The sequence below is a fragment of the Mixophyes fleayi genome, chromosome 6 (genome assembly GCF_038048845.1).
Source record: "Mixophyes fleayi isolate aMixFle1 chromosome 6, aMixFle1.hap1, whole genome shotgun sequence".
NCBI lineage: Eukaryota > Metazoa > Chordata > Amphibia > Anura > Limnodynastidae > Mixophyes > Mixophyes fleayi.
Window position 1 is genome coordinate 197,641,103 of NC_134407.1, and position 27,628 is coordinate 197,668,730.

A 27,628-nucleotide genomic window follows, 5' to 3' on the forward strand; every position below is an offset into this window, starting at 1 on the left:
TTCCCTGGCCAAAATGATGCGGTTCGTGGTGAATTGCATCATTTTGGCCACGCCCCCAGCGACAAAACATAATTTACGTTGCAGGGGGCGGGACCAAAATGATGAGATTGACAGTGCCCCGCCCCTCCCACCCTCTAGTCACGCCCCTCTCCTGGACTGCACTGCCTGAAAGTAGGCAAGTATGAGTTATAGTTCTATAAAATGTGTACATTCTGTAACAATGCTTGCTAAAAATAGCAGTTAAACCCTCAATGTGAAACATATTGTTTCAAAACAGATGTTCTCCTGTACGTGTGCTAAAAATCATCCCCCCTCTACACCCCCCACACCTCCCATCTGCATCACTTCACCGATAGAAGTACTTTCCTTTCTTATCAGACCTTTCTATATTGGGAAGTACAATAGGGAAAGCAGAAGATCATTCGTGGCTGTCTGCTGTGTGTAACACTCAGTCTCCCACAGAAATGTCTTTATCCAACGGTAGAACATATAAACGGACAGAATTCCACATTTTCCTGCACACAACACACAGAAAGCAAAAACTGTGAGATTAGTGCACAGCACACACAAACCCATCTAAAGCAATTTTTGTTTCCTTTTAAAGGACACAGCTACCTTGCTACATCATCATTGTTGGATTTTGCAGTCATCGTATTTATAGGAGAACTAAAAATATATTGCGTCGTTAAATTTTAAGGAAGGTTGAAAAAAGGTTGAAAAAAAAAAAATTCACTGGTTTCTAAGGTGAAATTTTGATATATTAATCCTGTTATGTATCTATGGATTTTTATTAGGGAATGCTGGTCCTCAGTGTGCAGTTTGCTAGTATTCCTGATTCCTTTTCCATCTCTCCATCGGTCTGTCTTATTGGCATAATGCTAGCCATAGTCTTGGTGCGCTACCTTACTATCGCTGCATCATATCTGCAGTTGTCTGCCCAATTTACTATGTTGTCATATTAAACTTGAGCAAGCAACTGTCCCGCTAAATGGTAATAATATTACATAGTTTAGTGTCATCCACAAATATAGATACCATTCTTTCTACAAGGAAACTAGTTAAAAAGATTTAAAAGGCCAGGACATAATCATAATCCCTTTGATAACCCAGTAATAACTTTAGCTTAGTTTGAATATGTTACTTTTGTAACACCCCCTTTCTTTTATATCCTATTGCTCATAAGTTACTCATGTAGTTATCTGTCCAGAGTACTGGAACACTAAAATAGTGTGTACAAATTTGTTATTTGGAAATTCCAAGTAAAGTACATCCAACTTCTTTGCCAAGATTCCGTGCACAACATACATCTTTCTGAAAATTAAAAAGATTGGTTAGACCTGAGAATCCTCATAAAACTATGATGTCTCTCTTATCAATTTGCTTTCTATGTTTTTGAATATCATTCTTGATGTTAGACTCGCTGTCTATACAGTAATTTCATAAGACTGATTGTGTTACTTGTTTTATATCGGGTGTCTTCTAGACTTGTAGTAGTGGTTCAGTTATATAGAATTCTAGGACCATAATAAATAGCAGTGTAACTGAATTAAACTCCCCTAGGAATAAGGTCTTGTTAAGATGTTTTATTACTCTCAGCCTTGTGGAAGTGGTCCCATTGGAAAGTATTTCGCTAACCACTAATAAATAGCAGTCTAGCTGACCTTAATTCCCACAGCACTAAACATCTGTGTCCCATACTTTATCTCACTCCGTCATGATTACACATAACTTTGTCATCCATGTGTAGACTGATAACAGGCTGTGACATGCTTGGTTTATTTCTAATCAATCCTTCGTAAGCAATGAAAATAATGTATTTAAGATGTCGAAATTCTCTTTATTCTTCATGTTCCTGTTTTTCTATTTACTTCTACAACATTTGTTGCAGTATTATTTATATCTGCAACAGTAATATAATTTATAATATATATATCTATATCACACACACACGTCAAAGTGAAGATTTAGCATATATATGTGTCATACCGCCACTTCTGCTGCCTTCCGTGTAAAACTATCCGGTTCCATTTACTGACATTCCCTGTAAATTTTTCAAACAACAACTGCTACATTTTCACTTTGACTACTGTGTACCGTGTGTGTGTGTGTGTGTGTGTGTGTGTGTGTATATATATATATATATATATATATATATATATATATATATATATATATATATATATATATATATATATGTATATATGTGTGTATGTGTATATATATATATATATATATATATATATATATATATATATATATATATATATATTGACATGGATTACTGAGACATCCTGTATCTCCGTCACAGAAGCAAGGTGTCAAATAAAGCTTTTAAGAAATGATGTTGACGGGGGCGGTGGGTTTGGGGATTTTTCCAATTCTAAGCAATAAGGCACTTAGCAGCTGCCAGCGTGTGGAGTATTTGTGGTTTTTTTGGAGTGTCTGAGATTTTCAACATGGCATCAAGGAGGGACTGTATCTCATCCCAAATCTGGAGTAATCCAAGGATATGTCCACCAAATATGGAGGAGAGTTCTCCTGTAACCGCTACTCCTCCAGCATTTGGGGTTAGAAGTGGGAAACATCTTATGTAACCTGTTGGGGTATAGTACCACCTACAGTATAACTTATTGACTGTTTATTTAATACCTTCTCTCCATTCCTCCTAGAGATGGGCGGGTCCGGTTCTCCGAGAACCGAACCCACCCGAACTTTGGGTATCCGAGTACCGAGCTGAGCAGCTCGGTACTCTCCCGCCAATTCCGAATCCAAATCGAGGCCGAACGTCATTGTGACGTCGTCGGATCTCGGGACTCGGTTCTCGCGATACTTCAACTTTATAAATACACGCCTCCACAGCAATCCATCGCCATTTGACAGAGGGAGAGAGCAGGGTGTAGTCATAGGCTAATTAGAGCAGGGACAGAGAAAGAATACAATATTGTTCTTGCAATTGCTCTAACCAAAATCGCTAGTGCAGAGAGGAGGATAGAGGTTTATTATTTTTTCTTCATATTTGGCACTCCCCAGCGCTTTTGGGTTGTCCCCCATAATTGTGCATTAATATTTCTGGCTGTCAAAAGTCATATCTGTCAGCAGTATCTACTCAATAAATGTTAGCACTCCTCAGTGTTTTTGGGGTGTCCTCTCTAATTGTGCATTAATATTTCTGGCTGTCAAAAGTCATATCTGTCAGCAGTATCTACTCAATAATTTTAAGCACTCCTCAGTGTTTTTGGGGTGTCCTCTCTAATTGTGCATTAATATTTCTGGCTGTCAAAAGTCATATCTGTCAGCAGTATCTACTCAATAAATTTTAGCACTCCTCTGTGTTTTTGGGGTGTCCTCCCTAATTGTGCATTAATATTTCTGGCTGTCAAAAGTCATATCTGTCAGCAGTATCTACTCAATAAATGTTAGCACTCCTCAGTGTTTTTGGGGTGTCCTCTCTAATTGTGCATTAATATTTCTGGCTGTCAAAAGTCATATCTGTCAGCAGTATCTACTCAATAAATGTTAGCACTCCTCAGTGTTTTTGGGGTGTCCTCTCTAATTGTGCATTAATATTTCTGGCTGTCAAAAGTCATATCTGTCAGCAGTATCTACTCAATAAATGTTAGCACTCCTCAGTGTTTTTGGGGTGTCCTCTCTAATTGTGCATTAATATTTCTGGCTGTCAAAAGTCATATCTGTCAGCAGTATCTACTCAATAATTTTAAGCACTCCTCAGTGTTTTTGGGGTGTCCTCTCTAATTGTGCATTAATATTTCTGGCTGTCAAAAGTCATATCTGTCAGCAGTATCTACTCAATAATTTTAAGCACTCCTCAGTGTTTTTGGGGTGTCCTCTCTAATTGTGCATTAATATTTCTGGCTGTCAAAAGTCATATCTGTCAGCAGTATCTACTCAATAAATTTTAGCACTCCTCTGTGTTTTTGGGGTGTCCTCCCTAATTGTGCATTAATATTTCTGGCTGTCAAAAGTCATATCTGTCAGCAGTATCTACTCAATAAATGTTAGCACTCCTCAGTGTTTTTGGGGTGTCCTCTCTAATTGTGCATTAATATTTCTGGCTGTCAAAAGTCATATCTGTCAGCAGTATCTACTCAATAAATGTTAGCACTCCTCAGTGTTTTTGGGGTGTCCTCTCTAATTGTGCATTAATATTTCTGGCTGTCAAAAGTCATATCTGTCAGCAGTATCTACTCAATAATTTTAAGCACTCCTCAGTGTTTTTGGGGTGTCCTCTCTAATTGTGCATTAATATTTCTGGCTGTCAAAAGTCATATCTGTCAGCAGTATCTACTCAATAAATTTTAGCACTCCTCTGTGTTTTTGGGGTGTCCTCCCTAATTGTGCATTAATATTTCTGGCTGTCAAAAGTCATATCTGTCAGCAGTATCTACGCAATGGATTCAAAGCAGTCCACATATGATCTAAATGAGCAACCAGGTTCTGTCACCAGTCCTGATGTTAGTGTTCCCAGTACGTCATCTGGCCAAGGCGATGTCAAACAACAGAGTGTTTTCAAATTAGTGCAAAAAACAAAAACCAAAAAACAATTTACTGTATTGAAGCGAAAAAGAAGTGTAACTGAGCAAAAGTTAAGTGACGATAAAAAAAAAATTGCAAGCATGCCATTCTACACACGCAGTGGCAAAGAGAGAATGAGGCCTTCACCTTTGGCTATTAGTGGCAGATCCCAAAAAGTTACCCAGCCTACAATTGGTGCACAACTACTGTTACGCGTCAAAGCCGAGCTGCAAGATAACAGTGAGGCATTACAGGAGAATATTTGCTCTGATTCACAAATGACAACAATCCCTGTGGAGAGTCCATCCAACAGTGGGATGTCTAATCGTGAGCATTCTGCTGATGTGTGCCTTAATAGCCCGAGTGTAGCCGGTGATACAGAAATTGAGGATGCCACTTTGGAATTAGAAGAGGATGAGGGGGAGATTTGTGTAGGCGACGAGGGCGCTAATGATGATGTTGATGATTATGATGCAGACAGATACCAAATTGCCTTTCTCAATTTCTATTTATATTCTAGATTATATAACGGCTGAATAGTTTTCTATTTTACTCCTAGTGGAGAGAGGATCTGATGCAGACAGATACCAAACTGCCTTTGTCCATTTCAATTTATATTGTACAGTATATAACGGCTGAATTTGTTAGTATTTTATACAAGTGGAGGGGGGCCTAGAGAGGTGGAAACCAAACTGGCTTTCTCCATGTCAATTAATATTGTACAGTCTATAACGGCTGGATTTTTTGGTATTTTATACAAGTGGAGGGGGGCCTAGAGAGACAGAAACCAAACTGGCTTTCTCCATGTCAATTAATATTGTGCAGTCTATAATGGCTGAATTTTTTGGTATTTTATACAAGTGGAGGGGGGCCTTGAGAGACAGAAACCAAACTGGCTTTTTCCATTTCTTTACATATTTAACTATAAGTGTAGGGTGTAATATACATTCAAAGACGATGGCTGCATTGCCAATATGCATAGATGGAGAGGAAGACAATCTGTTTTGTGTGTAGAATAGGCCTACCAACGAAGAATTAAACTGTTTTTTTGGATGATTTATTACCTCAACAATTAGATTACTTGTCTCTAAAACAGTTGGAGCACTAAATTGGGTTAATTTAGGCCCAAAAACATGGATTTTCCAAAAAAATAGCAAAACAAAACCAAACAAAACCAAAACCAAAACCAAAACACGCAATGGCAGTTTTGCAAAACCAAAACCAAAACCAAAACACGACGTTAATCCAGATCCAAAACCGAATCCAAAACCAAAACACGGGGGTCAGTGACCATCTCTAATTCCTCCTAACATTCCTCATCTGGTGGTGTCTTACATCTCTTTTTCATTTCCTTGTAATGTAGCCACTGAGAGGTAGAGTCACAGGTTTTTGTAGAGCATTTTATTGTTGGTATAAAGGGATTTCCAGAGATGCCAATGATTATGGGAATATGCAATTGCTGTTTATTGCAAACTATTAGTTGGTTCAGGCTTGTTTGGCTTTATTTAAATACTTGGGGTAAAGAATTTGTTCTAAAAAAAATAATAATAATAATAATACTCAGAGGTGTTTGAGATATTAACAAGTTATGACTCTTTAGTGTTAATGGATGATCAAGCAACAGCGCCCATCATGACTTTTACAAAACAGTTGCAATAGCTTTAATTGGCTAGAAACAGACTTTTGTTCAATTACAATTTTATTGATGTGGCTCATTCTCTTGCAGGACAAGGAGCCCCGCGGGATAATACCGTTAGAAAACCTGAGCATCCGAGAGGTTGAAGATTCTAAGAAGCCTGTGAGTGTTTCAGAGACAATACTGAGAATGCTTAAGGTAGCCAGAGAGTAGGGAACGTAGATCCCTGTATGAGCTAGACCTGTAGATACAGGCAGCTCATCTGTGGTCTTATTCATTAAAAGTCAGTTTTTCTTTTGAAGCTTTTGACTTTTTCTCACTCAATGACCAGTAATTTATACATTAATACATACTAATGTAATCCTTGTGATGTATGGACATGTCATGCTGATTCTCAGAAATATTACATCGTCAGGGGCAAATGCAGGATTTGTAGAGGGGGGTTTCCAACCCATGACGCCAGTGGGCATGACCAGCATGCATGGGGGCGTGGCTATAATTTTAGACAGTGCTTGGCTGCTCTCCAACTCTTCCTATCCCCATCATATACATGGGCTAGTGCACGCAGCTCTCCCTTTTCAAGCAGAGCCGTGTGAAGCAGGGGCTGGGTCCAGCCACCTCAATTATACAGTGCCCCAGGCGCGGAGGGGGGTTTCCAGGCACTAGGAACCCCCCTCGGTTTGCCTATGTACATCGTGCCATATTTTGATGCAATGGGGACTTCAACAACCACTCCTTTTCAACAAATAGAGAAGACTCCTAAAAAAAATATTGTATTGCCGCCACTAGATCATAACATTAATTATTTATGCTTTCTCACCTGCTTGACTGCATAAACACAAAAATACACACACAAGAGAAAGACAAGTTTTATATTTTATATATAGGGGGGAATTCTATTCTGCCCGATGTACCACAAAGTGCCTACAGGACGGTCTGTGAAGGCATCCCGCGGCAATTTATCTCCACTGATTTTTCCTCTAAATCCCATGGTGGTGCGCTGCAAAATGAGCAGAGATTCCTTACTGTAATAAGCGGCAATGTGCTCAATCGGACATCACGGAAAATTGAATTTCCCCCATAGTGTCTTCTATAAGTATTAGGGAACTGATGTAAAAAAAAAATTGCTGTGTATTCAAACGATTGAACTGTGAGATGAGAAACTTATTGAGTCAAATGTACAGATCGTCATTTTTTGTGTTTCTGGGTATTCGATTAAATGTATCCTATAGAATAATAGAAATTTTTGAGCCAGATGAGCCTAAGTATTGGGACAATGGGCCAACAGTTGCTTCTTGTTGGTCATGTGCATCCTGTAATGTTGATTGTGCACACACATAAAAGAACCAAGAATGTAGTGTTGGATGTAGTATTTTCTGTTTTCTTTTGGAATCCATAGACCTAAACCAACATGAAGACTAGAGAACAATCTATTTGGATGCTGAAATGATTTATACTTCAATTAGAACCAGTAGCACAAGTCTTTAGCATTGTAAAATTTACAATCCAAAATATCTTTAAAAAGAAGGAAACGACTGCACAATAGGAAAATTCTTGGCACTCAAAAGCAACTAATGATATTTGAAAAGATGCAGATCTCATAATACTTAACTGTAAGTTAATTTGTCCAATAGGGAAATAGGTGCAGAAATAAAAGGTTACACACTGTACCTCTTAATTGCTTGTGTATATGAAACAATATTGTAACTGTCACAATACTTGGGGAGGACACGAATTTGTTCCTTCTTTTATATTTCTACTCTGTCATTATTTTTCTTGCTTCCTTTTTTTCATTTCTCTATTTTCTCATTCCTGCTCTTTTGCTCTTTCTTCTAGAACTGTTTTGAGCTGTTTATACCAGACAACAAGGACCAGGTAATCAAAGCATGCAAGACGGAGGCTGATGGAAGAGTAGTGGAGGGGAATCACACCGTGTACCGGATCTCCGCACCTACACAAGAAGAGAAGGATGAGTGGATGAAAAGCATAAAGTAAGTGACTCTCCGTATGTAGCTACTGAGAGAAATATGTCTGAAAACTGCATAATTGTAACTGCACGGAGCTGTGGACTATTGAGTCTGGTGTTAACACACATTTTCTTCACACTGCATTGTGTACAAGTTATTAATGTGAATATATTATAGTTGTTGTTTTTAAGTAATGTCTGCATTGGGGCCTCTGCCCACTGGTGTTAGCGCTTGCATTTTTTGATTCATGGGTAACAGCATGTTAAAAAAGCATATAAACGCTATACATTTGCACATGCGTCTTATGAGCGTTTGATATGCGGTTCGTATATGTTCGCTAAACATTGGACATGTTCATATGTGTTTTTGAATGTGTCCAGTGCACAGATGCATTCAATTCGATAGCCTATTTATTTCAACGGAATTTCCAGTGTGTGCACAACATGAAGAAACCGCATGGAATAAGGAAAGGGCTCCATATAAAAAATGGTCAGCGTAGCCTCCCCCAGCCACCAATTTCTCAACCACGCCCAGCGCTAGAGAGCTCTGGTTCGTTCCCACTGTAATAGGGTGGGGTGGGAAAATGAGTTTTAAATGAATAGTTCATTGACCTAAACAGCAAACAAATACAGCACAACACTGGTGTAACCGTATCTGTTTAACCCATGCTAGTATGTACGCTATACACTGCCGTAGAAATGAATGTCCAAAAAAAAAAAGTGGCACGATGATACTGGTATATACCCAAATGGATATAAACTCAGAATAGAAGGTGTTTTGTTACCACACGGGGCTACATGCTTTCCAATTGCAAGTCAGAAGCAGCGTTTAAACACCAGTGGGCACCCTCGAGCCTCATGGAAATGTAATCCAATATTAACTTTAACTCTCTTTATTTGTCTCCATGCAGAGCCGCCATTAGCAGGGACCCGTTCTATGAAATGCTGGCTGCCCGAAAGAAAAAAGTTTCCTCCACAAAAAGACATTAGATTATTGTGCCGTGGACTTGGATCACCAACATGTGGGGTTTGAACCGTTTACTCTAAGCAGTGAGAGGTTTAAATGTTCCACTTTGCCAGTCATTTTAGATGATCTCCGAATGCTACCATAGTGACAACAGGTACTGAATACAACATTTCTGCATGGAGAGAAGTTGCAGATTGTCTGGGTTCTACCCACCCCTTACTAAAACCAATTCTTTCCATGTATGTATGTATGTATGTATTACCCCAATAGGGTAAGTGTAGGCATCCGTTCTTGGGCAGTTTAGCTTGTATACTTTTCTCTATCTCCATCCGGAATGCACGTCAAACAAAAAGAATCCTTTACCTGCAATCCTGAAACCTTCCTGGTAACTGTGACAAGCGATATATAGGTCACACAGACCTTCTGTTGTCAACATCTAGCGCTAAAGTTCAGAAGTAACTTCCTTCTGATCTAGAAGTAGAACCAGTCCATTCTAATAGCTCAATGTCCTTATTATATTGCCACCTTGTGCCTTTTGTCTCCCGTATTATATATTTATTTTTCTAAGTATTTTTCTTGTTCTAGCCGGTACTATTTCAGTGTTTTTGTAAAATAATGTAAGAATAAGAGTTTTGGTGGGGGCTGAATGTCGTTCTATGCAGTGCTCTATTGTTGCATTTCATTTCTACCAAAGTTTAGAAACAAAGGTCACTCTCTTTAAAACTTGAACCTGGTTAATGGGCCGTTTTGTTCTTGTTGAGCAAGTCAGTATTCTGGGCAACCGAGAGGAAAGTCGAAACTCGAGAGTTAGCTTCTTGCCCCCCAGCTGTACACACAGCCTTGTCAAAAGCCTAAGCGGGTGTGACCGCGCGGAAGCTAGGCCTATCCTAATCCGCCACTGCCCCCTCTCAGCGCCCTCCCCCGTCCGTATGTAGCTTATAATTGTTGACTGTGTGGAAGAAATCTATTACGATACGTACGTGTACGCTTTAGTCATAATTTATAGCTCTAAATTAACTGCTGTTTTTGTAACTTAACAAAGATTAAACTGTAGTCAATAAATGATTCATGTTATACTGGTGTCTGTGTTTTATTCATATTCGGAATCATTCCATTATTTTATTTTTTTTCCAAGTATCAAAGAAAGCTGCAGTGTCGGCTGTTAGTTCATTTTGAAAGCCCATAAAGGAGCCTCACCTTGTATTTCTGGGTGATTGTTCTTGTTCTCAATCATCGGAATCCACAACTTTGTGTTCCATGCTTAATTGTATGATTGACTGTAGAATTGTCATTGAATGCCTCACACAAGCCTCTTATAAATGAGGATTGTCTCATACAAGCATCTTGGTTTTGTAGCATCTGTTCCAATATATATATCTACAGTATGTAGTGTCTTCTATTACAATAATACCACGTCCCGGACAACTGCTTGGGTGTGTCTTACTGCTTTGTGTGCTATGTCAATAGATGGTTTAATAATTGTTTCATAAATCTTAGTAGAATTAAAAAGCATTATGATGCACTCTATATTTTACCATTCCATGAGAGGCCAGCGTTTCACAGATGCTGATGGCCCTGGTTCCCATGGAATAACTTTTTTCATTACATAATAAAAAATTAAAATGTGCTTGATTTCACACAACGTTTTTAAAATAACTAGTACACCCATCTTTAGACTTAAACTTAGTAATTTCATTATTTGAAATGGAGACTGGCCCAATGCAAGAATTGTACAAAAATAGAGTTATTAGGACACAGAACTCTGCGAATAAACAGGATAATTGGACCCAATTATGATGATGTCAGGACTAGCAGCCTATTAATGTAAATGTTATTTTTATGTGCAGGTATTTAGAGTTTTGACGCATACGCAGCCAACTCAGCATGAGCCCTAAGAGTATTGAATGCTTAACTGTAATGTATCTAATGAGTAGCAACAATGACTTGTTAAACTAGGGGTAACATTGTATATTTGCCACTGTTGGGGTAATTCAAGATATGATCACTTGTTAATCCTAAATGTCTACCGCTATCCCTATTGCTCCACAGTAAAGTCTGTACTGAAAAGTGGTTGAGTTCGGTGGGGTCTTGTTGCAGATGGGGCTTCATCTATTGTGGCTTCAAGGTTGCCAACACTAATCCCCTCTCCCCCTCCCCCTCCCTTCAGCCCAGGGAAGAACCACAAATTTGAGAACACCTAATTGCACCACAATTGTGTGGGAAGACATATATACAAAGCTTGGCTCTCCTTTTTTAAGGATTTGTTTTTCTTTTCACCTAAAATTGCTTCTTGCGAATCCTTAACGTGTTTCTGTGCTATGGTGCAGGTATAAGAAGGTCTGATGGAAGTGCAGCATAGTACAGTAATGCGTTAAGGGTTCGCAAGAAACTATCCGCAGCATTTTAACAATTCTCTGGGTGACATGTTCCTGGAGGACACACACAGCGCTGCTGCGGATTGGCAGTTTCAGGGGAAGTATGGTTCTAGACAAGTACAATATTTTGGCTAATATCTTTATAGCCGCCACACAACCCAGCCATAAGACCTCATAGTTGACCCATGATTTAGTGAGTTCATTGTCATCAGCTATTTATATAGCGACACTAATTCCGCAGCGCTGTACAGGGAACACACATCAGTCCCTGCCCCATTGGAGCTTAGAGTCTAAACTCCCTAACATACACAGACAGACCGAGAGAGACCAAGGTCAATTTTAATAGGAGCCAATTTCCCTACTAGTATATTTTTTGGAGTGTGGGAGGAAACCGAAGCACCCAGTGGAAACCCAGTGCTGTGAGGCAGAAGTGCTAACCACTGAGCCACCATGCTGCCCAGGAATGAGCTAGGAACTCAAAAATTTGCATATTATTGCATTCCAGAAAATCATAATTTTTCACCAGTATTTGAATATTTAGGTTAAAAGCCTTTAGGCTGCTATACAGACTTAAGGGTGCCACTAAGTACTCTATTGGCTTAGTGGTAAAAAAAAACACCAGTCTTACACTGAAAAGCGTTGGATGCTGTCCAACAGCAGACTTGTTTTTTCGGGCTAGGATAAATAACAATACTGGAATACCTGAAATGACAATTTTGCCAAACCAGCACTTCTAATATAATGAACATGCGTTCAGAAGACCCCTGTCCATTACACCAAAAGTTAAAAATAATTTAACAAAAAAAACTTTAATTGAAAAAGACTCCTCAAAAACTTGCTTTACCTCTTTATTAAATATGAAATTGTTGTTCTTGATCTGTTGTAGCCCAAATAGGAAATATTATATAGCCCAAATATTCTTTCTGCTGAAAATTCCCCCATACCCACTAATTGAGTCGTCTTCGCTGGCAGCCAATCACAAGTGGTGTCTGACACTGGTTCCTTGCGATTGGCTGGGGATGAAGGGGAGTCAAACTGAGGCACATTCCCAAGTCCTAGGATGACGTTTTATTCTATTTTTCATCATGATCATCATCTATTTATATAGCGCCAGAAAATTCCTTAGCGCTTTACAATTGATAACAAACCCAGTAATAAAACAATACTGAGTAATACAGACAGACAGAGGTAAGAGGGACCTGCCCACAAGCTTACAATCTATGGGACAATGGGAGTTGGATATATCATCATCATCATTTATTTATATAGCGCCATTGATTCCGCAGCGCTGTACAGAGAACTCACATCAGTCCCTGCCCCATTGGAGCTTACAGTCTAAATTCCCTAACATATACACACACACACACACACACACACACACACACACAGAGACTAGAGACAATTTTGATAGCAGCCAATTAACCTACTAGTATGTTTTTGGAGTGTGGGAGGAAACCGGAGCACCCGGAGGAAACCCACGCAAACACTTGGAGAACATACAAACTCCACACAGATAAGGCCATGGTCTGGAATTGAACTCATGACCCCAGCGCTGTGAGGCAGAAGTGCTAACCACTAAGCCACCATGCTGCATGAGGTCAAGTTTTACACATTGCATATTGGACCAGCCAGAATGCAGAGTTAATGAGTGCCTAGTGGGCCATATGATCCACTCACACAGCAATGTTGGTCTGGGGCTCAGATAGAATAACCTAGGGAAGTGAAGAGGTTGGTTATATTATATAGGACAGTAGTCACAAGGTGACAGAGATTGTAAAAAGGTCAAAATCCTATAAAAATCACATCCAAGGCTCTATGAATTGTGCAACAACAAAAAATATTTATTTACAAAACAAGTGTAGTCTTTACTCCATTGTCAGTGCTGACAAATTCTCCCAGGATGCAATAACAGTGAACCATTCCCAAAGTTGCAAAGTCTTCCCGTTCTCACTCGGAGATTAGCGTCTTCAGTTAGTTTAGCTGTACGACTTCTTTGTTTACACTTTGCAACGCAGACGACCCGGGGGGGACGTATCTGTTACCACTCGCAAGTAGTGTATTTTAGAAATTCCACAGCATCAGCCATAATTCTTCATATTTTCTGCAGATGTTCTGCTTTCTCGTCCAGGACTTCTCCAAACTTAGAGCCTTGAAGGAAGTAAAAAATAAAATAAAAATTCAGTTATCTATTTTGCATAATTGCAACATTACATAAATAATATTTTAAAACCCATTCAATATCAAAATTTCTGTGAAAATTAGTAGTATAGAGAAACAAAGTTTAATTAGACAAGTACAGACACTTAGGGCCTCATGTAGAGCTGGATATATTTTATGTAAAAACCGCAGACGAAAAATGCGTCTGAAAAAAGATGCAATATGCGCTAGATGATGTCAGGCGAAATGTGGCTATTGCAGTTCCAGAAATAACCACAAGGAGAACACTATTCTGGCTTCTTTCAGAATATGATGAGATGTGGCTATTGGAATTAAGCAATCAAATAGTGATTAATTAGAAGCACCATCGTATCCAGGGATGCTTCTAATTAAATGTAAGAAATGCAAACAGACACATATCCTATAGGCACAATGCAAATGAATAAAGCACAATCAGCTGAAGGTAATGCACAATTATAAGGCAGCCAAAGAGAAGCATCTAACTAATGCTGCTGATCATCATCAATGCATATTTTGCACCAGGGGTTGAGCACACAAGAAATGCGACTGCTGACCTGTTATGCGTCGGCCTTCATCGCATTACGAGACCAACAAACTTACTTGGCCTAAGCCTGCGCACAACGCTGCCCTTCCCTGTTCCGTCTTTACAGGTGTAGGGAGTAGTAAGTGTGAGATGCAACCAAAACCACATATGGACATAAGTGCAAGTCTATTTTTGTGTGTATGCGCGGTGCAGAAATGCATATTTTGTGCAAAAAAAAAAATAAGATGCATATGTCCAACATGAACCCCAGAGTCTTTGTATCTGTAGGGGAAACATGTACAATATACAGGCCCAAAATGGGGGCAGATGTGGTTTGATGGGTGTAATCACCCACTTCTGCCAATGTTCTAGAATGTCAACTCTATCAGCAAAGTGCGCAATGCTACGACTTCTCTTTCGATTCTGACAAAGTAGAATATACATTAATGGGATTTTAAAGGGATTCTGCGTGACCGATAACCCAGGTCATGTGATTAGCTCAGGTAAGAGGGGATTGGACGGGGTTGAAGAAAAACCAATACAGCATGGAGAAGACATTAAGTAGGTAAGTGAGACAATTAGGGAGACGGAGGGAGGGAGGGAAAGAAAAAAATGACACAGCGTGCCTAATTACAATGGTAGATAGAGATTCAGTGGTACTACATTCATTTCACAAACATTTTCAAACAAATGTATTTTTGTTACAAAGTTAATAGAATTGATAAACTCCCCCCCCCCCCCCACATCCCCCCAGGCTGAGGTAGAACCCTCTATTAGTGCCTCTCCTATCCAGACTCAATTACTTAGAAGTCTAAGGATGACCCCAGGGCAAATGCAGCTTTAATTTATCTGCCCTTTTGTACACTTTGAACTATAGTTTCTAGACAATGACAAGATCTTCTTAAAGAGGTTGGGTTTAATAGAGGAAGCAGTGATATTCCCTAACGTCATCAATACACCACTCATAAATCTGCAAACCAGTAATAGCAGGAGTACAGCCTGCGCCCCCTGCTGGCCAGTCTGATACCTCTACTGAGGAACCTCCAGAGAGTTAACATTCACCTGGTCCAGTAAGACGTGATTGTCACTCATCTGACCAGAGAAACATATAGGTGGTCAGTGCACATACTCCGACGGCTCATTACCACCTATGGGCCAAAGGAGCAGAACAATCCCGTTGCACTCAGACGTGGTGAGGTATTTGGTGCATTTTTCTTTTTTCAATCATTTTCTTTTCCATTTGATGCATTTCATATTTACCGTTTTAATATACATTTCAGGAAGACTGTCCTGAAATGTATAATAAAATGTAAATGTATAATAAAAGGAGGGGATGGAGATGGGGATCCAGTTTGCACGATTGGTGTCTGTTTTCTCAGTCTGCCCTTTAAACTTAAAGATCTAAGCAGAGAGAAACTTGTCCATCATCTATTGAAGAATCTCTTTTGTCTTGATAATTCTTTTGAGGCGTCACCAGCTAGAGACCTGTTGTTCAATTAGGTCATAAAGTAAATACTGTCTATTTTCTCCCTGATTAAATTTAAGGGATTACGTGTTTGCTCTTATGTGATATATATTCGGTATTATAAGTGGAACTATTGAAGAAGAAGAAGAAACTACTACAGATATCCTCCCTCCAGGGATCCTGGTGACTTCCCAGTCACTAACATAACTCATGTGATTTTCTGATTCACTCTACAGAGTGAAATCTATCACAAGTCACAAATATAATTGCAAATTTGAGAATAAGAATACGGAGGTAATACAATTATGCATGTGACATGAATAGCTCAGTAGCAAACACCCCTGTAGACTGCAGCTTTGTATAGCAAAATAGAATTATACCTTCACAGATGGCAAGAGAAATAAAATAATAAAAAAAGGGAGGAGGGTAAGAGGGGATAAGAGTAATTAGGAATTTAAAGAGATACAACAAGCCAAGGATATCGTGGATAAAAGGATAGTTTGTTTGTATACAAATAAAGGGATAATTTAAGTGTAAGCTTGCAGGTAGATCTGAGGTTATGGGGGTATGGTTAGAGGATTGAGAAGGGATTACATATTGGGAGAGGATGGGTTGAATATGAGACAGGGAAAGATATGGACGAGGGTGGGATTAGGTGCCAGTTAATGAACTTGAGACAGCCAGACTTATTGTATTCTCAGGCCTGTTTGAGCCCGTTTCCGCACACAATGGAGTCTCACGTTCCCGCCCAGGCGGCTCTCAGTTGCTGTTAATTTTCTCCAGCTTACATTTAGGGGATTGGTGGGGTCGCAGCTCACAGGATGGAGATGTGTCCCAAGGCCCCAATATTCAGAGCAGACTCTGGTGGGGACAAAACACAATGATGTCTGCCCACACTGTCAGTATGGGTAGTATCTGTCCGCTTTAGGGCTCTGGCTGCTACTTTGGATCTTAAAAGACAAGTTTTGCTGCCCTGGATGGGTTTGATTGCCGACTGCACCCAAATTGGGAGTTTATTTTCCTTTCCTTATTTTTTAGAAAAGGACAGCTAGAATCTGAATGGACTAGTCCAGATCATCCGCTCCAGATCATCCGCTGGAAAACACATATCTCATATTCTCCCCTTACACCTGAACCTCACCCTCATCTCATCCCTCCCTCCCTCCCGGTTTTACTTAGTTTATTAAGCATTAAATATAAATGTGATTCTACAGGTAGGATCTTACTTTTACTATGTATGGCTGATGAAAAACCGCTCCCAATAGGCAGAGAAACGCGTCAGGTGTTTGCTAGTGGCAAGAAAACCTCACCAGTTTTTTAAGTCTCAATCGTTATTGTGGACTTTATGTTATATGGAACCTCTTCAACTTCACAGAAGTCGGATGCTCTTTGAAATGTAAGGTACAGCACTGTATACAATTGTCGACAGTACAAGAGAAATTTTTGGGCTTCTAATTGTTGCCTAAATGGATTTTGAAAATGGTGTTGGGATGTGTTCCCTAACAGTGATGTATCTAATTTGAATCAGTTATTCTTAAATAGAGGCTGCCTCATAAAGAGTATATTTTTGTATTGGATCCAGCAATTAATTGCGGCTAAAGGGTTAACCACATTGGAACTGTGAATCCTATGTATAACTGGATAAACCTTTATTTGGATCTACACGGAGATGATGAAATATGATTATATAACACAATCTGGTTTTGGATACACAGGAGGAATTGCCATATGAGTGTTTGGAATGCAAACAAATTTCATCTGGGTTCACACGATAGATGAACTTATAAGAGCCAGCTCAGTATTCATAATTGGGAGGTTTCTGGTTCTATTTTATTTAAATTTTTGTATTATCTGCCAATACTAGCGTTTTTAATACATGTGTCACTATATTAGGGATGTGCACCGGCCACTTTTCGCGTTTTGGGTTCTGGGTTCTGATTACCTTCAAGAAGTGCCTCTGCCAACCCTTGAGGCTCTTCTGGTACAACAGCAATTTTACATTTAAAGGGGTCTACAATCCAACTGACAGCATGTGAATCGGCAGCTTTACCCCCAGGAATTTCATTTTTTTACCCCAGTTGTGGTAATTTACACCTGTTTCCTGACCACCGGTCTAGATGGTCTGTTCAGCACACATGGAGGTGTCTCCTTTCAGGAGACGCCTCTGCAAACTACAAGTGCACCTAAGTGTGCGGAAAGGCAGACAAATCGGGTGCACAGTACAAGACAGTCTCTTCCTGGACATCAAATCAGCTTTTAGAGAGTGTTAATAAATCAGGAACACTGGCTTCAGTAAGCTATTTACACCTGGGTGTTCAGCAGATACTTAATAGCTATTGAAACTGGACATATGGGTTGTATTTAATGATTACTATAGAAATCCTTGTGCACTATGCAAACAAAAAACCCCAAACTCACTCCCACGTTTGAGCAGCAGGGAACGTGCCATGTATGGTATGTAAGTGTATTGTATTGATATGTAAGTATTACATTCATCTAGCAGTGGGACTATGTAATCTCCTTACATTACAGCTGTCCTGCAAGAACAGGTCCAGCGCAGTCAGAAGGTGAGCAGAAGTCATGCAATTAGCATACACGGCAATTAGTAGGGGAGGGGCGGGAAGGACAGTTTTTGTGCGTTATTTTTTTTTTTTTGCACAAGGCACTAGGTAAATAAACAACACACAGATTCCTCTTGGTGGCAGTTTCACTCTATAAATGCCAAGCAGTGTTTTAATATTACAGATAGCTGCACTTGTACAACGGAATCCCACAGGCTGTACTCTCTAACAGATTCTGGATTCCGTGATCGCTTCCCGTAGATTCTAAACATTCCCAGCAGCTAAGTTCACATTTTCAGGGTGATCCGGGTCAGCTGGGCTTGTGACTTTATTGCAATTAATGCACAGTATAAGATTGCTGAGATGACAGCGGTATTTAAATCTCCCGCTGCCTGGCTGACATCATAATTTATTCACTGCATTCAGCTCTTATTCTGCGCAGTCTGCACTGACTACCTGCGGCCAGAGACAGATTTGCAGTGCAATTGGGATCATAAGCTGCAGGATCTCCTACTCTCTATTTTAATGGGGCCGAGGTTAGCTCTGCTCAGTGGTTAGTGGGGCTGAGTTCAGCGGCGTCAGAGCTGCTGCGGGATCATGCAGCTGGAAAATGGGTTTTAATAACTGGATCAGTGGGGCTGAGCTCAGTATCTGGGAGCTTTTAGAATGTACAGATTAGCACCCTTATAATTAACAAGGACCCAATTCTCTAATATTGTGTATACTGACATAGAAATGCTTGCATATTACGTTAACCAATAGTCTTTGCCTATTTTAGCTTACTTTTGTGGGATATGGTGCTGTTTAACCAAGTTACACTTATTAAAATTATAGGTCTTACGCTGGTTCTTTATCTGCAAAAATCCACTGACCAACTTTTTACCCAACCTTTTTTTGATGGTGGCTTTTTTAGGACCACTTGACACTCTTGTAAAAGTCTGGTGCAGCCGTTTAACGTGCCGCAAAGCCCTGCTGCTGGCGTATCTGTTCAGGGGGAAGCTGGATGATACAAACTAATGATGCACTGCTAGCGAGGCCACAATAAGCGCAGGACCAACCACTTTAGTGGTCAGATCTGTGACACTATGCTGTGAATCTATTATATGCTGTATGAACACATATTATGACTTTTTTGTTTACTCCTTTCTACATGACCTATAGCCATCTATAATTACTATCCCAACCCCAAAGGAAGACAGAGAAATATAAATAATTTAGTCTGTTCATGATTGCAATACTGAAAACATGAGCTCCTGAGAAACCTTATGGCAGACACAGGGAAAATCCCTGTAGCCATCTGTGGCAAGGAAGTCAAATAGCATCATGCATTATAAGTACATTTTAAGATATCCAGCTCTGCAGTAGAGGTGCATTAGAGCTGGTTATAATCTTACTTGATCACAAACGCTGTGTCTGACAACGGTTTCTTGGAGAAGAGTGGTCATCTGACTCATGATCAACGGAACATTGCTACTTACTCTCAGTGTTCTAGATCTTCAGGGCGACAATGGGACTTTAATAGCATTGTGGAGTAATGGTTCTGTGCTTCCATCTTCATATAGATCCCCTGCTGCAAGTGCGGAAAAACACAGTTCCTTACTGTCATTTGTTGTTACTGTATGTCACAAAGTAAAACTGTTTCTACTTTACATTTTCAAAACACAATTTTAAAGAGAATGTGACACAAAAAAAATAAATGAAGTAAATGTAAATGTCACCTTCATGCTGTTCATGCATCTCACATACAAAAACAGATACACCTCTAATTAAAATGAGATTCAGTTTTACAAACTAAGGGGTAGATTCACTTAAACTAAAAGTGGAGATGTTGCCCAGAGCAACCAATCAGATTCTAGCTCTCATTTCCTAGAATGTAGCAGATATGACAGCTAGAATCCGATTGGTTGCTATAGGTAACATCTCCACTTTGCCAGCTGAGGACCTAGACGGGAGTAGCTACAATGGTTGTATTTACTGTTGTAGTATTTTTCTGCTTTTATTGAACTTTTTTATTATTGATTTCTAATTTAATGCACTATTATATCAATACTGAGCAATATTTAGATGTTTAAGAGCGCTTTTTAAGATATATACATATATTATATCCCAACCTAGCAGCACATTTACTTATCCAACCGGGCACATGACACGTTGGCCAGACTGAATAAAATATGGCAGTATACAGTGAGCAACCTGTTTTGTCACTCCACAGCAGTAAAGTGGAAAATGTTACCTGTTCCCATGCTCTGGAGACGCTGAAATCCTTTCAAATCAGCTGCCAATAAAATCTGTAGAAGTTCAGGCTACAAAGAAAAGAATAGAAAAAAAAAAGCATTTAAAAACAAAAAAAGTCATAAGACTGTTGTCAAGGTAACCGTTGTGCCACAAATACCTGCAGTCCTGAGAATGACAGAGACAGTCCCTGAGACTGGAACTCGTGCAGCAGTTCTCTAAGTCCCATCACAACAGTATAATCCAATACACTCACATAAGAGAAATCCAGGATTAGCGAGCGTGGGGGAGAAACTGCGAGGGAATGAGGACAATAAATATTAGCAAATTGTCCGCAGCTGATGGAGAGTGCAGCTGTACCCTAAGGGTGGGGCACGTCCCTCCCTCCATAAAGATCCGCTCTCTTTACTCAACTGAAATGTCAGCAGGGTGACAAAAGGGAGAACACAATGTGTACACTAGATGTTATTATACTAAAACTAAACCAATGATTATTTTTTCAAGAAATGTTTTTTGCATTCATGGTTTCTAATCCATACACAGATAATGCCCAGAACTAGTTTCTCACGCTTTGTTAAAGCGCCATTATCCTCGTCTGTGGTAAGCCATGTGCACACGGCCATTTTTATTTACATCTCTCTTTATCATTGGCCGCCACAAATGGATCATTGCTCTCTGGAGTAACAGATTAAGGGCCTGAAGAAGCGCAAAGCATAAAAAAGGAGTAACTTTGCACCTGGGCTAAACCATGTTGCATTGGAGGGGGAGGTGAATTTAAAATGCAAAGACAAATTTATAGTTGGGGTAGGGTATGTCCTAGATTAACTTTAAATATCAGTGTACAAATAAAGCTACCAAGTATTTGTGTGCTACATGACAAAAAAAACAAAACAGCCAGTATTTCTAACTTATGTGCAAAATAATAAACTTATTTGCACCTCTTGCATTGTAACATGGTTTGTCCCAGAGAACATTTACTCAATTTTTTTGCCTTACTCTCCTTAATGACTCAGGCCCTAAGCGTGCACACGAGTGCTCTACATATGTAGATGTCAGAGCATGGATGGGGAAGTTTTATCCATCTCACTAAGCACCTGTGTCCATGCGTTACTCGATAGGCACGAACGATCCCTGTTTCGGTGGCCACCTCTACACCGAACATGGCCTTAAACGGAGTAAAAACAGAGCTTTTAAAGGGAGGGATGAAGACCTTCACCTTAAATGGGATTTTTCACTATTTTCACTAGAGGTGCAAAGACATAGACATCAATAGAATAAGTAGTGATTACTGAACAGAAAAAAACACTACTGCAAAATAAAAAACACTTAAATATTGTCAAATGAGTGCCTAATATTGTAAAGTTCAATAATATTTAATTTAAAAAGAAATAAATAAAATCCATACAGTTCCCATCCAAGTATTACACAGGCATCTGCCTTACATTTTGGACTCTTCCTCCAAGAGATCCTGGAGGGGAGGCCCAAGGGACAAGAGGGGGGGGGACAAGATGAAGCGATTTATGCAATGACGCAACTCACGCCACTGCGCAATATCAATTCCCCGCCCACTTCAGAAGAACTTGGCGATCAGCTATATTATAAAGCCTGGTGTAGGAGGGTGTTCAGGAAGGGAGAGTCCTACGCGCCCATCTGAGAAGTAACGCCCAATTATCTTGGCTCTTGCCTCTCACTAGCTTGAAAACATTGTGGCAGCCGAGACCCTTCATAGTATTTATGTAAATTATGAAGAACTAAACCACTCTATTTGGTTGGTGTTTGCAGCCAGTTTAACCTTCGTTCCACCTGCCCTTTTCTACAAATTCTGAAAGGAAGTACACTGGATATTGGTGATCAACATAACACTTTGGGAAGCAGAGCTCACAATTTATCTGCTACGAATGAGGTGAAATAGGGACTTTTAAAAGAGAGGTGGGTTCCTGAGTAATCTCCACCCCCAGGCATGTATATTTATATAGCCACTAAAGTGGGTAGATGTGTTGTCAATATAGGACATATACAACCCTCCACAGTACAAAATGACAGACCTGTCCCAATTTATACATAGGGGTAGGGTCTCCTAAAATTAACAACAACACAGCAGCATCCTCAAACCTTTCATACCCATTTCTGATCTCACATGAGCAGTGTTCTATAGCGGTGGCATGTACTAAAGGGGAAAGTCCAGTGCCTAGGGGATAAAGGGGAAAGTCCAGTGCCTAGGGGATAAAGGGGAAAGTCCAGTGCCTAGGGGATAAAAGGGGAAAGTCCAGTGCCTAGGGGATAAAGGGGAAAGTCCAGTGCCTAGGGGATAAAGGGGAAAGTCCAGTGCCTAGGGGATAAAGGGGAAAGTCCAGTGCCTAGGGGATAAAGGGGAAGAAAGTCCAGTGCCTAGGGGATAAAGGGGAAAGTCCAGTGCCTAGGGGATAAAGGGGAAGAAAGTCCAGTGCCTAGGGGATAAAGGGGAAGAAAGTCCAGTGCCTAGGGGATAAAGGGGAAAGTCCAGTGCCTAGGGGATAAAGGGGAAGAAAGTCCAGTGCCTAGGGGATAAAGAGGAAAGTCCAGTGCCTAGGGGATAAAGGGGAAGAAAGTCCAGTGCCTAGGGGATAAAGGGGAAGAAAGTCCAGTGCCTAGGGGATAAAGGGGAAGAAAGTCCAGTGCCTAGGGGATTTCCTATAAACGGGAAAGTCTAGATAGGGGCATCCCTGTCTATTGTCTCTCTCCAAGCAGTCAGACCACGGACCCTGCAATTTGCCATTTTACCTCTCACAGTCCACGGACAATGAAAGTTTACCCAAAACTTTTAGTGGTGATGGTGAAATGGAACTGAAAAGTTGTAAAAATACACTTGTTCCTAGTGCTGTTTAGAAAATGAAAGCAAGATTCTGATTGGCTATTTTCTGTCCACTAGTTTTCATAAAGGTCGCTCATTGCGGAGAGTAAGCAGAGCGTCTGAGGTCCACACTCTCTGAGACACTATACACCAAATTCTGCGGTCACTGTGCCATCATCAACATTAATTACCACTATCTAATACACCCTTCTACCCTATAATTATTATGTTTAGAATTATAAATTATAATAAACAAATAATAAACAAAATCTGTCTCAAGTCTAAAATTAGTGTAAGCTGTCAAAAATTCATCCAATTCACATTGGAAACCATTGTGTTTGAACCGACTGATGCATTAAGAATTAGGTGTGTCCAGGACAGGAGGGCAATGTTGGCATCGCTGGGCAGTAATAGTGTCCTCAGGGCTTCAGAGGCTGCCATACAAGTACGGTCTGATCCTGCCACAAACCAATTAGAATTGCAGTAACGTGGCAAGGTGAAGAAGAAGCAGAGAGTAGGCAGAGTAAGAGAAAAGTCTGGTAGGGTCCATGGTCATTGGGCAGGGATGGAAAATCCAAATCTGTCACATAAACAGAAGAGGAAGATATATAGAAACATATTTAAAAAAAAGTCTGATTAATTGGCATTAACCCACTTGGAGAAGAGCCTGGCTGGGGCTATAAATCAGCCACATTTATGTAGACCCTCAAAGTTTCATTTCCGCAGCCAATCATTTAGTGAGCTTGGTCTATCTTAGTACCACCGCTTTACCGAGCACATCAGTTATGGATGCGTTCAGCATAGAAATGAGCAGAACTTACAGTTTCATGGTGGAACAGGCTATTTAGCAGAACTACCCAGGGGTTGCGGTTTTGCCTACCATTCTTCACTGTATTTGTAACTTTGCACATCATGGAATGAACAGACACTGAAGGTCAATGCATTATGCTATGTGGTGAGGTTGCGGTAAGACTGGGAACACCTGAGGCCAACTTCCGAGCAGCGAAACGCGTGTCTTTTCACAGACAAATACTTCACGGAACCGTTAGGAAAATGTTGCTCACTTCTAGTATAGAGCAAGCAGAGCTGGCAGGCTGACAAGCCCATATTACGTTTATGAGGAGAAACCAGCCCACTAATACACTCAGACTCACCAGCCCTTTTGGCAAATGCCTCTAAGCAATAGCAGCAGTCTATCAAAATAAAGACTTGAGCAATAAATAAGAGCAATAGACAAAAAACAAAAACTACAACAGTGATTGAGTTTCAAATCCACCCTGGTACAAATTGTCAGAAGTTAAACACTGAAAAACAAACACCATTGTGTTGGCATTCTTGTGGACAACAAAAAAAATATATATATATATATATTTTTTTCTTTAGAGTCACAAGTCTAACTCTACAACAGGTCAGCAGAATGACTATGGGAAACACCTTCTCAGTTCCCTCTTTACTGCATGCCTTAAGCAATACATGCGTTCCTCAAAATATTTCTAAGAACCACAATTGCTCAATCCTCCCGCCCATGTAAAGGACACCAGTGAGCGCAAATGGTCAAGAAGCCCCAAGCTCTCACATGCTACAAGTACAAACCAGTTCCTATTGGCCTGTCCGGCTATAACTAAGCATACAACGTTCCCTCTTCCATATGGGGGTACCTAATTCTCAGCCCACATAAACTTACAGTCACCAGGCAGCAAGGTCCAGCTAGGAGCTCATTATATCTACAGCGGGAAGTGATGCGTGAGTGCAGGGAGGAAGCGCCACTGTTGGGGTTCGGCGCTCCTAGTTCAGCATGACTGCAGTGACAACAAGTGCAGATATGACCTCTGCACCCTAGAGGGACCACAGGGTGCAGCAACAGCTTTTAAGACAGAGATGCACAAATCTTTTAAGGAACATACGATAGGCAAATCTGAGACCTCCTAATAGACAGGGAACCAGCAAAGCCAAAGAGAAACTAGAGAGCGAAATGATCAGTTTCAAAAGATAGAACAGACACCAAGCTGAGGGCTACCGGGACACAGGCGATACGCGTCCGCCGGGACACAGGCGATACGCGTCCGCCGGGACACAGGCGATACGCGTCCGCCGGGACACAGGCGATACGCGTCCGCCGGGACACAGGCGATACGCGTCCGCCGGGACACAGGCGATACGCGTCCGCCGGGACACAGGCGATACGCGTCCACAAGGGAAGTCGATAGCTTCAGTATACAGAGGAACAATACTCTAATACACTGAGAAGCCCCACTTCTAATTCCCACAGAGGGACTCATACAGAGTTGAATGCATTAATGGCATCAGCCCAGCTATTTATTTAAAGGGGGGGGGGGGGGCACACTGTTTCCCCCCACGAAATTGCTGCTACCAGCTCAGGTTATGAGCTTTTTGTTTTTCATCATCACGACCACAGAACTTGGTCCAGGTGTTGAGCACCCGCTACAGGTAAGTCTCCCGACAGGTAAGTCTGTGGCTGTAGATCACAATTACGTAAACAAGACTTTACTGTACATAGCCTAAGTTTACAACCCTTACCCTCTCCTCGTCTCACCTCTTCTTATACAAGGAGGCGTAAGTCAGGGATACGTCTCTATACGGACGCAGGGGTGCACATTCACAGTAAGAAAAGGCATATTTTTTAAGTTTAAAAACCAGACATTAAGTTCAATTCGAAATAACTCCCAAAGTGTTCAGTTTACAATGTACAAAACAATAAAATAAATTGTACTCTGTCGCCACCTTGTGGTATATATTGACCATGCAGCTGTAATTATCCAAATGCAAAATAGACAACAGCTGTTAATGGCAGGTTTCAAATTAGGGAAAAAACAGAGCAGCTCAACACCCCCCCCCCTCCATTCCCAAAAAGGAGGTACATCCTGACACAACAGTCCGGGTCGGAAACAATTCCGGCATACCCACACATGTCCATTAACAAGTTTAGGTTGCTATGTATTTTATATGCAATATGTTTATTTACCTGTCAAAGCTCTTTTGTAAACAGTATTTCTGAGATATTCCACGGCTGGGAAACTCAAACCACTCATCAACACCAGTGTTAAGTCATTGGAGTCTGTGACCTGACAGAGGAAACAGCAGGACAGTGAAACAGAACTGCACAAAGCGCTACTCACAGCTGCCTCACTCACGCCGCTACTTACCCTGATCCTTGGCCGCGCGATTGGAAAACAAAGAATGATCAATGAAACCAGGATGCCGGCTAGGATCCCGTACTGGATTTCCCAGAACGAAAGCAGGAATGTGACCAAAAACGGGAATAAATCTATCCCTGAAAGAAAACGGGAAAATATTCATAGTACTACCAGGAAGGTGATAGTAAGGTCTTAATTGGCTGTGGTCTCAGCTCAGCTGTGTTCATGATAATATCCATATACCAAGATGTATTGGGCAGCTGTGAAGCATATCTAGTCTGCTGGGGGTTGTAACAAGTCACATGTAGCCATTAATGTTTCTGCAATAGTCCTAGTACCATAATAAGTGACATGTAGCCATTAATGTTTCTGCAATAGTCCTAGTACCATAATAAGTGACATGTAGCCATTAATGTTTCTGCAATAGTCCTAGTACCATAATAAGTGACATGTAGCCATTAATGTTTCTGCAATAGTCCTTGTACCATAAGAAGTGACATGTAGCCATTAATGTTTCTGCAATAGTCCTAGTACCATAAGCCACATGTACCCATTAATGTTTCTGCAATAGTCCTAGTACCATAATAAGCCACATGTACCCATTAATGTTTCTGCAATAGTCCTTGTACCATAATAAGTGACATGTAGCCATTAATGTTTCTGCAATAGTCCTAGTACCATAATAAGCCACATGTACCCATTAATGTTTCTGCAATAGTCCTAGTACCATAATAAGTCACATGTACCCATTAATGTCTCTGCAATAGTCCTAGTACCATAAGCCACATGTACCCATTAATGTTTCTGCAATAGTCCTAGTACCATAATAAGTCACATGTACCCATTAATGTTTCTGCAATAGTCCTAGTACCATAATAAGTGACATGTAGCCATTAATGTTTCTGCAATAGTCCTAGTACCATAATAAGTGACATGTAGCCATTAATGTTTCTGCAATAGTCCTAGTACCATAATAAGTCACATGTACCCATTAAGGTCTCTGCCATAGTTCTAGTACCATAAGCCACATGTACCCATTAATGTTTCTGCAATAGTCCTAGTACCATAATAAGTCACATGTACCCATTAATGTCTATGCCATAGTCCTAGTACCATAATAAGTGACATGTACCCATTAAGGTTTCTGCAATAGTCCTAGTACCATAATAAGTCACATGTAGCCATTAAGGTCTCTGCAATAGTCCTA

General features: G+C 40.4%; 2 protein-coding genes across 6 annotated transcripts in view; one reads left to right on the forward strand and one right to left on the reverse strand.

Moving 5' to 3' along the window:
* CYTH1 (cytohesin 1) overlaps window positions 1-10,176 on the forward strand; it is a 35,013-nt gene extending 24,837 nt beyond the window's left edge. Inside the window, exons 11-13 of the mRNA XM_075177921.1 lie at window positions 6,260-6,331; window positions 8,006-8,160; window positions 9,047-10,176. Of these exons, the coding sequence (XP_075034022.1) occupies window positions 6,260-6,331; window positions 8,006-8,160; window positions 9,047-9,125 (306 nt within the window). The 3' untranslated portion in view covers window positions 9,126-10,176. The remainder of the gene's footprint in view (window positions 1-6,259; window positions 6,332-8,005; window positions 8,161-9,046) is intronic.
* A 3,117-nt stretch (window positions 10,177-13,293) lies between these two features.
* SLC26A11 (solute carrier family 26 member 11) overlaps window positions 13,294-27,628 on the reverse strand; it is a 29,492-nt gene continuing 15,157 nt past the window's right edge. For all 5 annotated transcript variants that reach the window (XM_075177927.1, XM_075177924.1, XM_075177926.1 and 2 more), the window contains 6 exons: window positions 26,431-26,558; window positions 26,250-26,349; window positions 20,597-20,730; window positions 20,438-20,507; window positions 19,683-19,774; window positions 13,294-13,625 (listed from right to left, as the gene is read on the reverse strand). In XM_075177927.1, coding sequence (XP_075034028.1) covers window positions 19,701-19,774; window positions 20,438-20,507; window positions 20,597-20,730; window positions 26,250-26,349; window positions 26,431-26,558 — 506 coding nt within the window. In that variant the 3' untranslated portion in view covers window positions 13,294-13,625; window positions 19,683-19,700. The remainder of the gene's footprint in view (window positions 13,626-19,682; window positions 19,775-20,437; window positions 20,508-20,596; window positions 20,731-26,249; window positions 26,350-26,430; window positions 26,559-27,628) is intronic.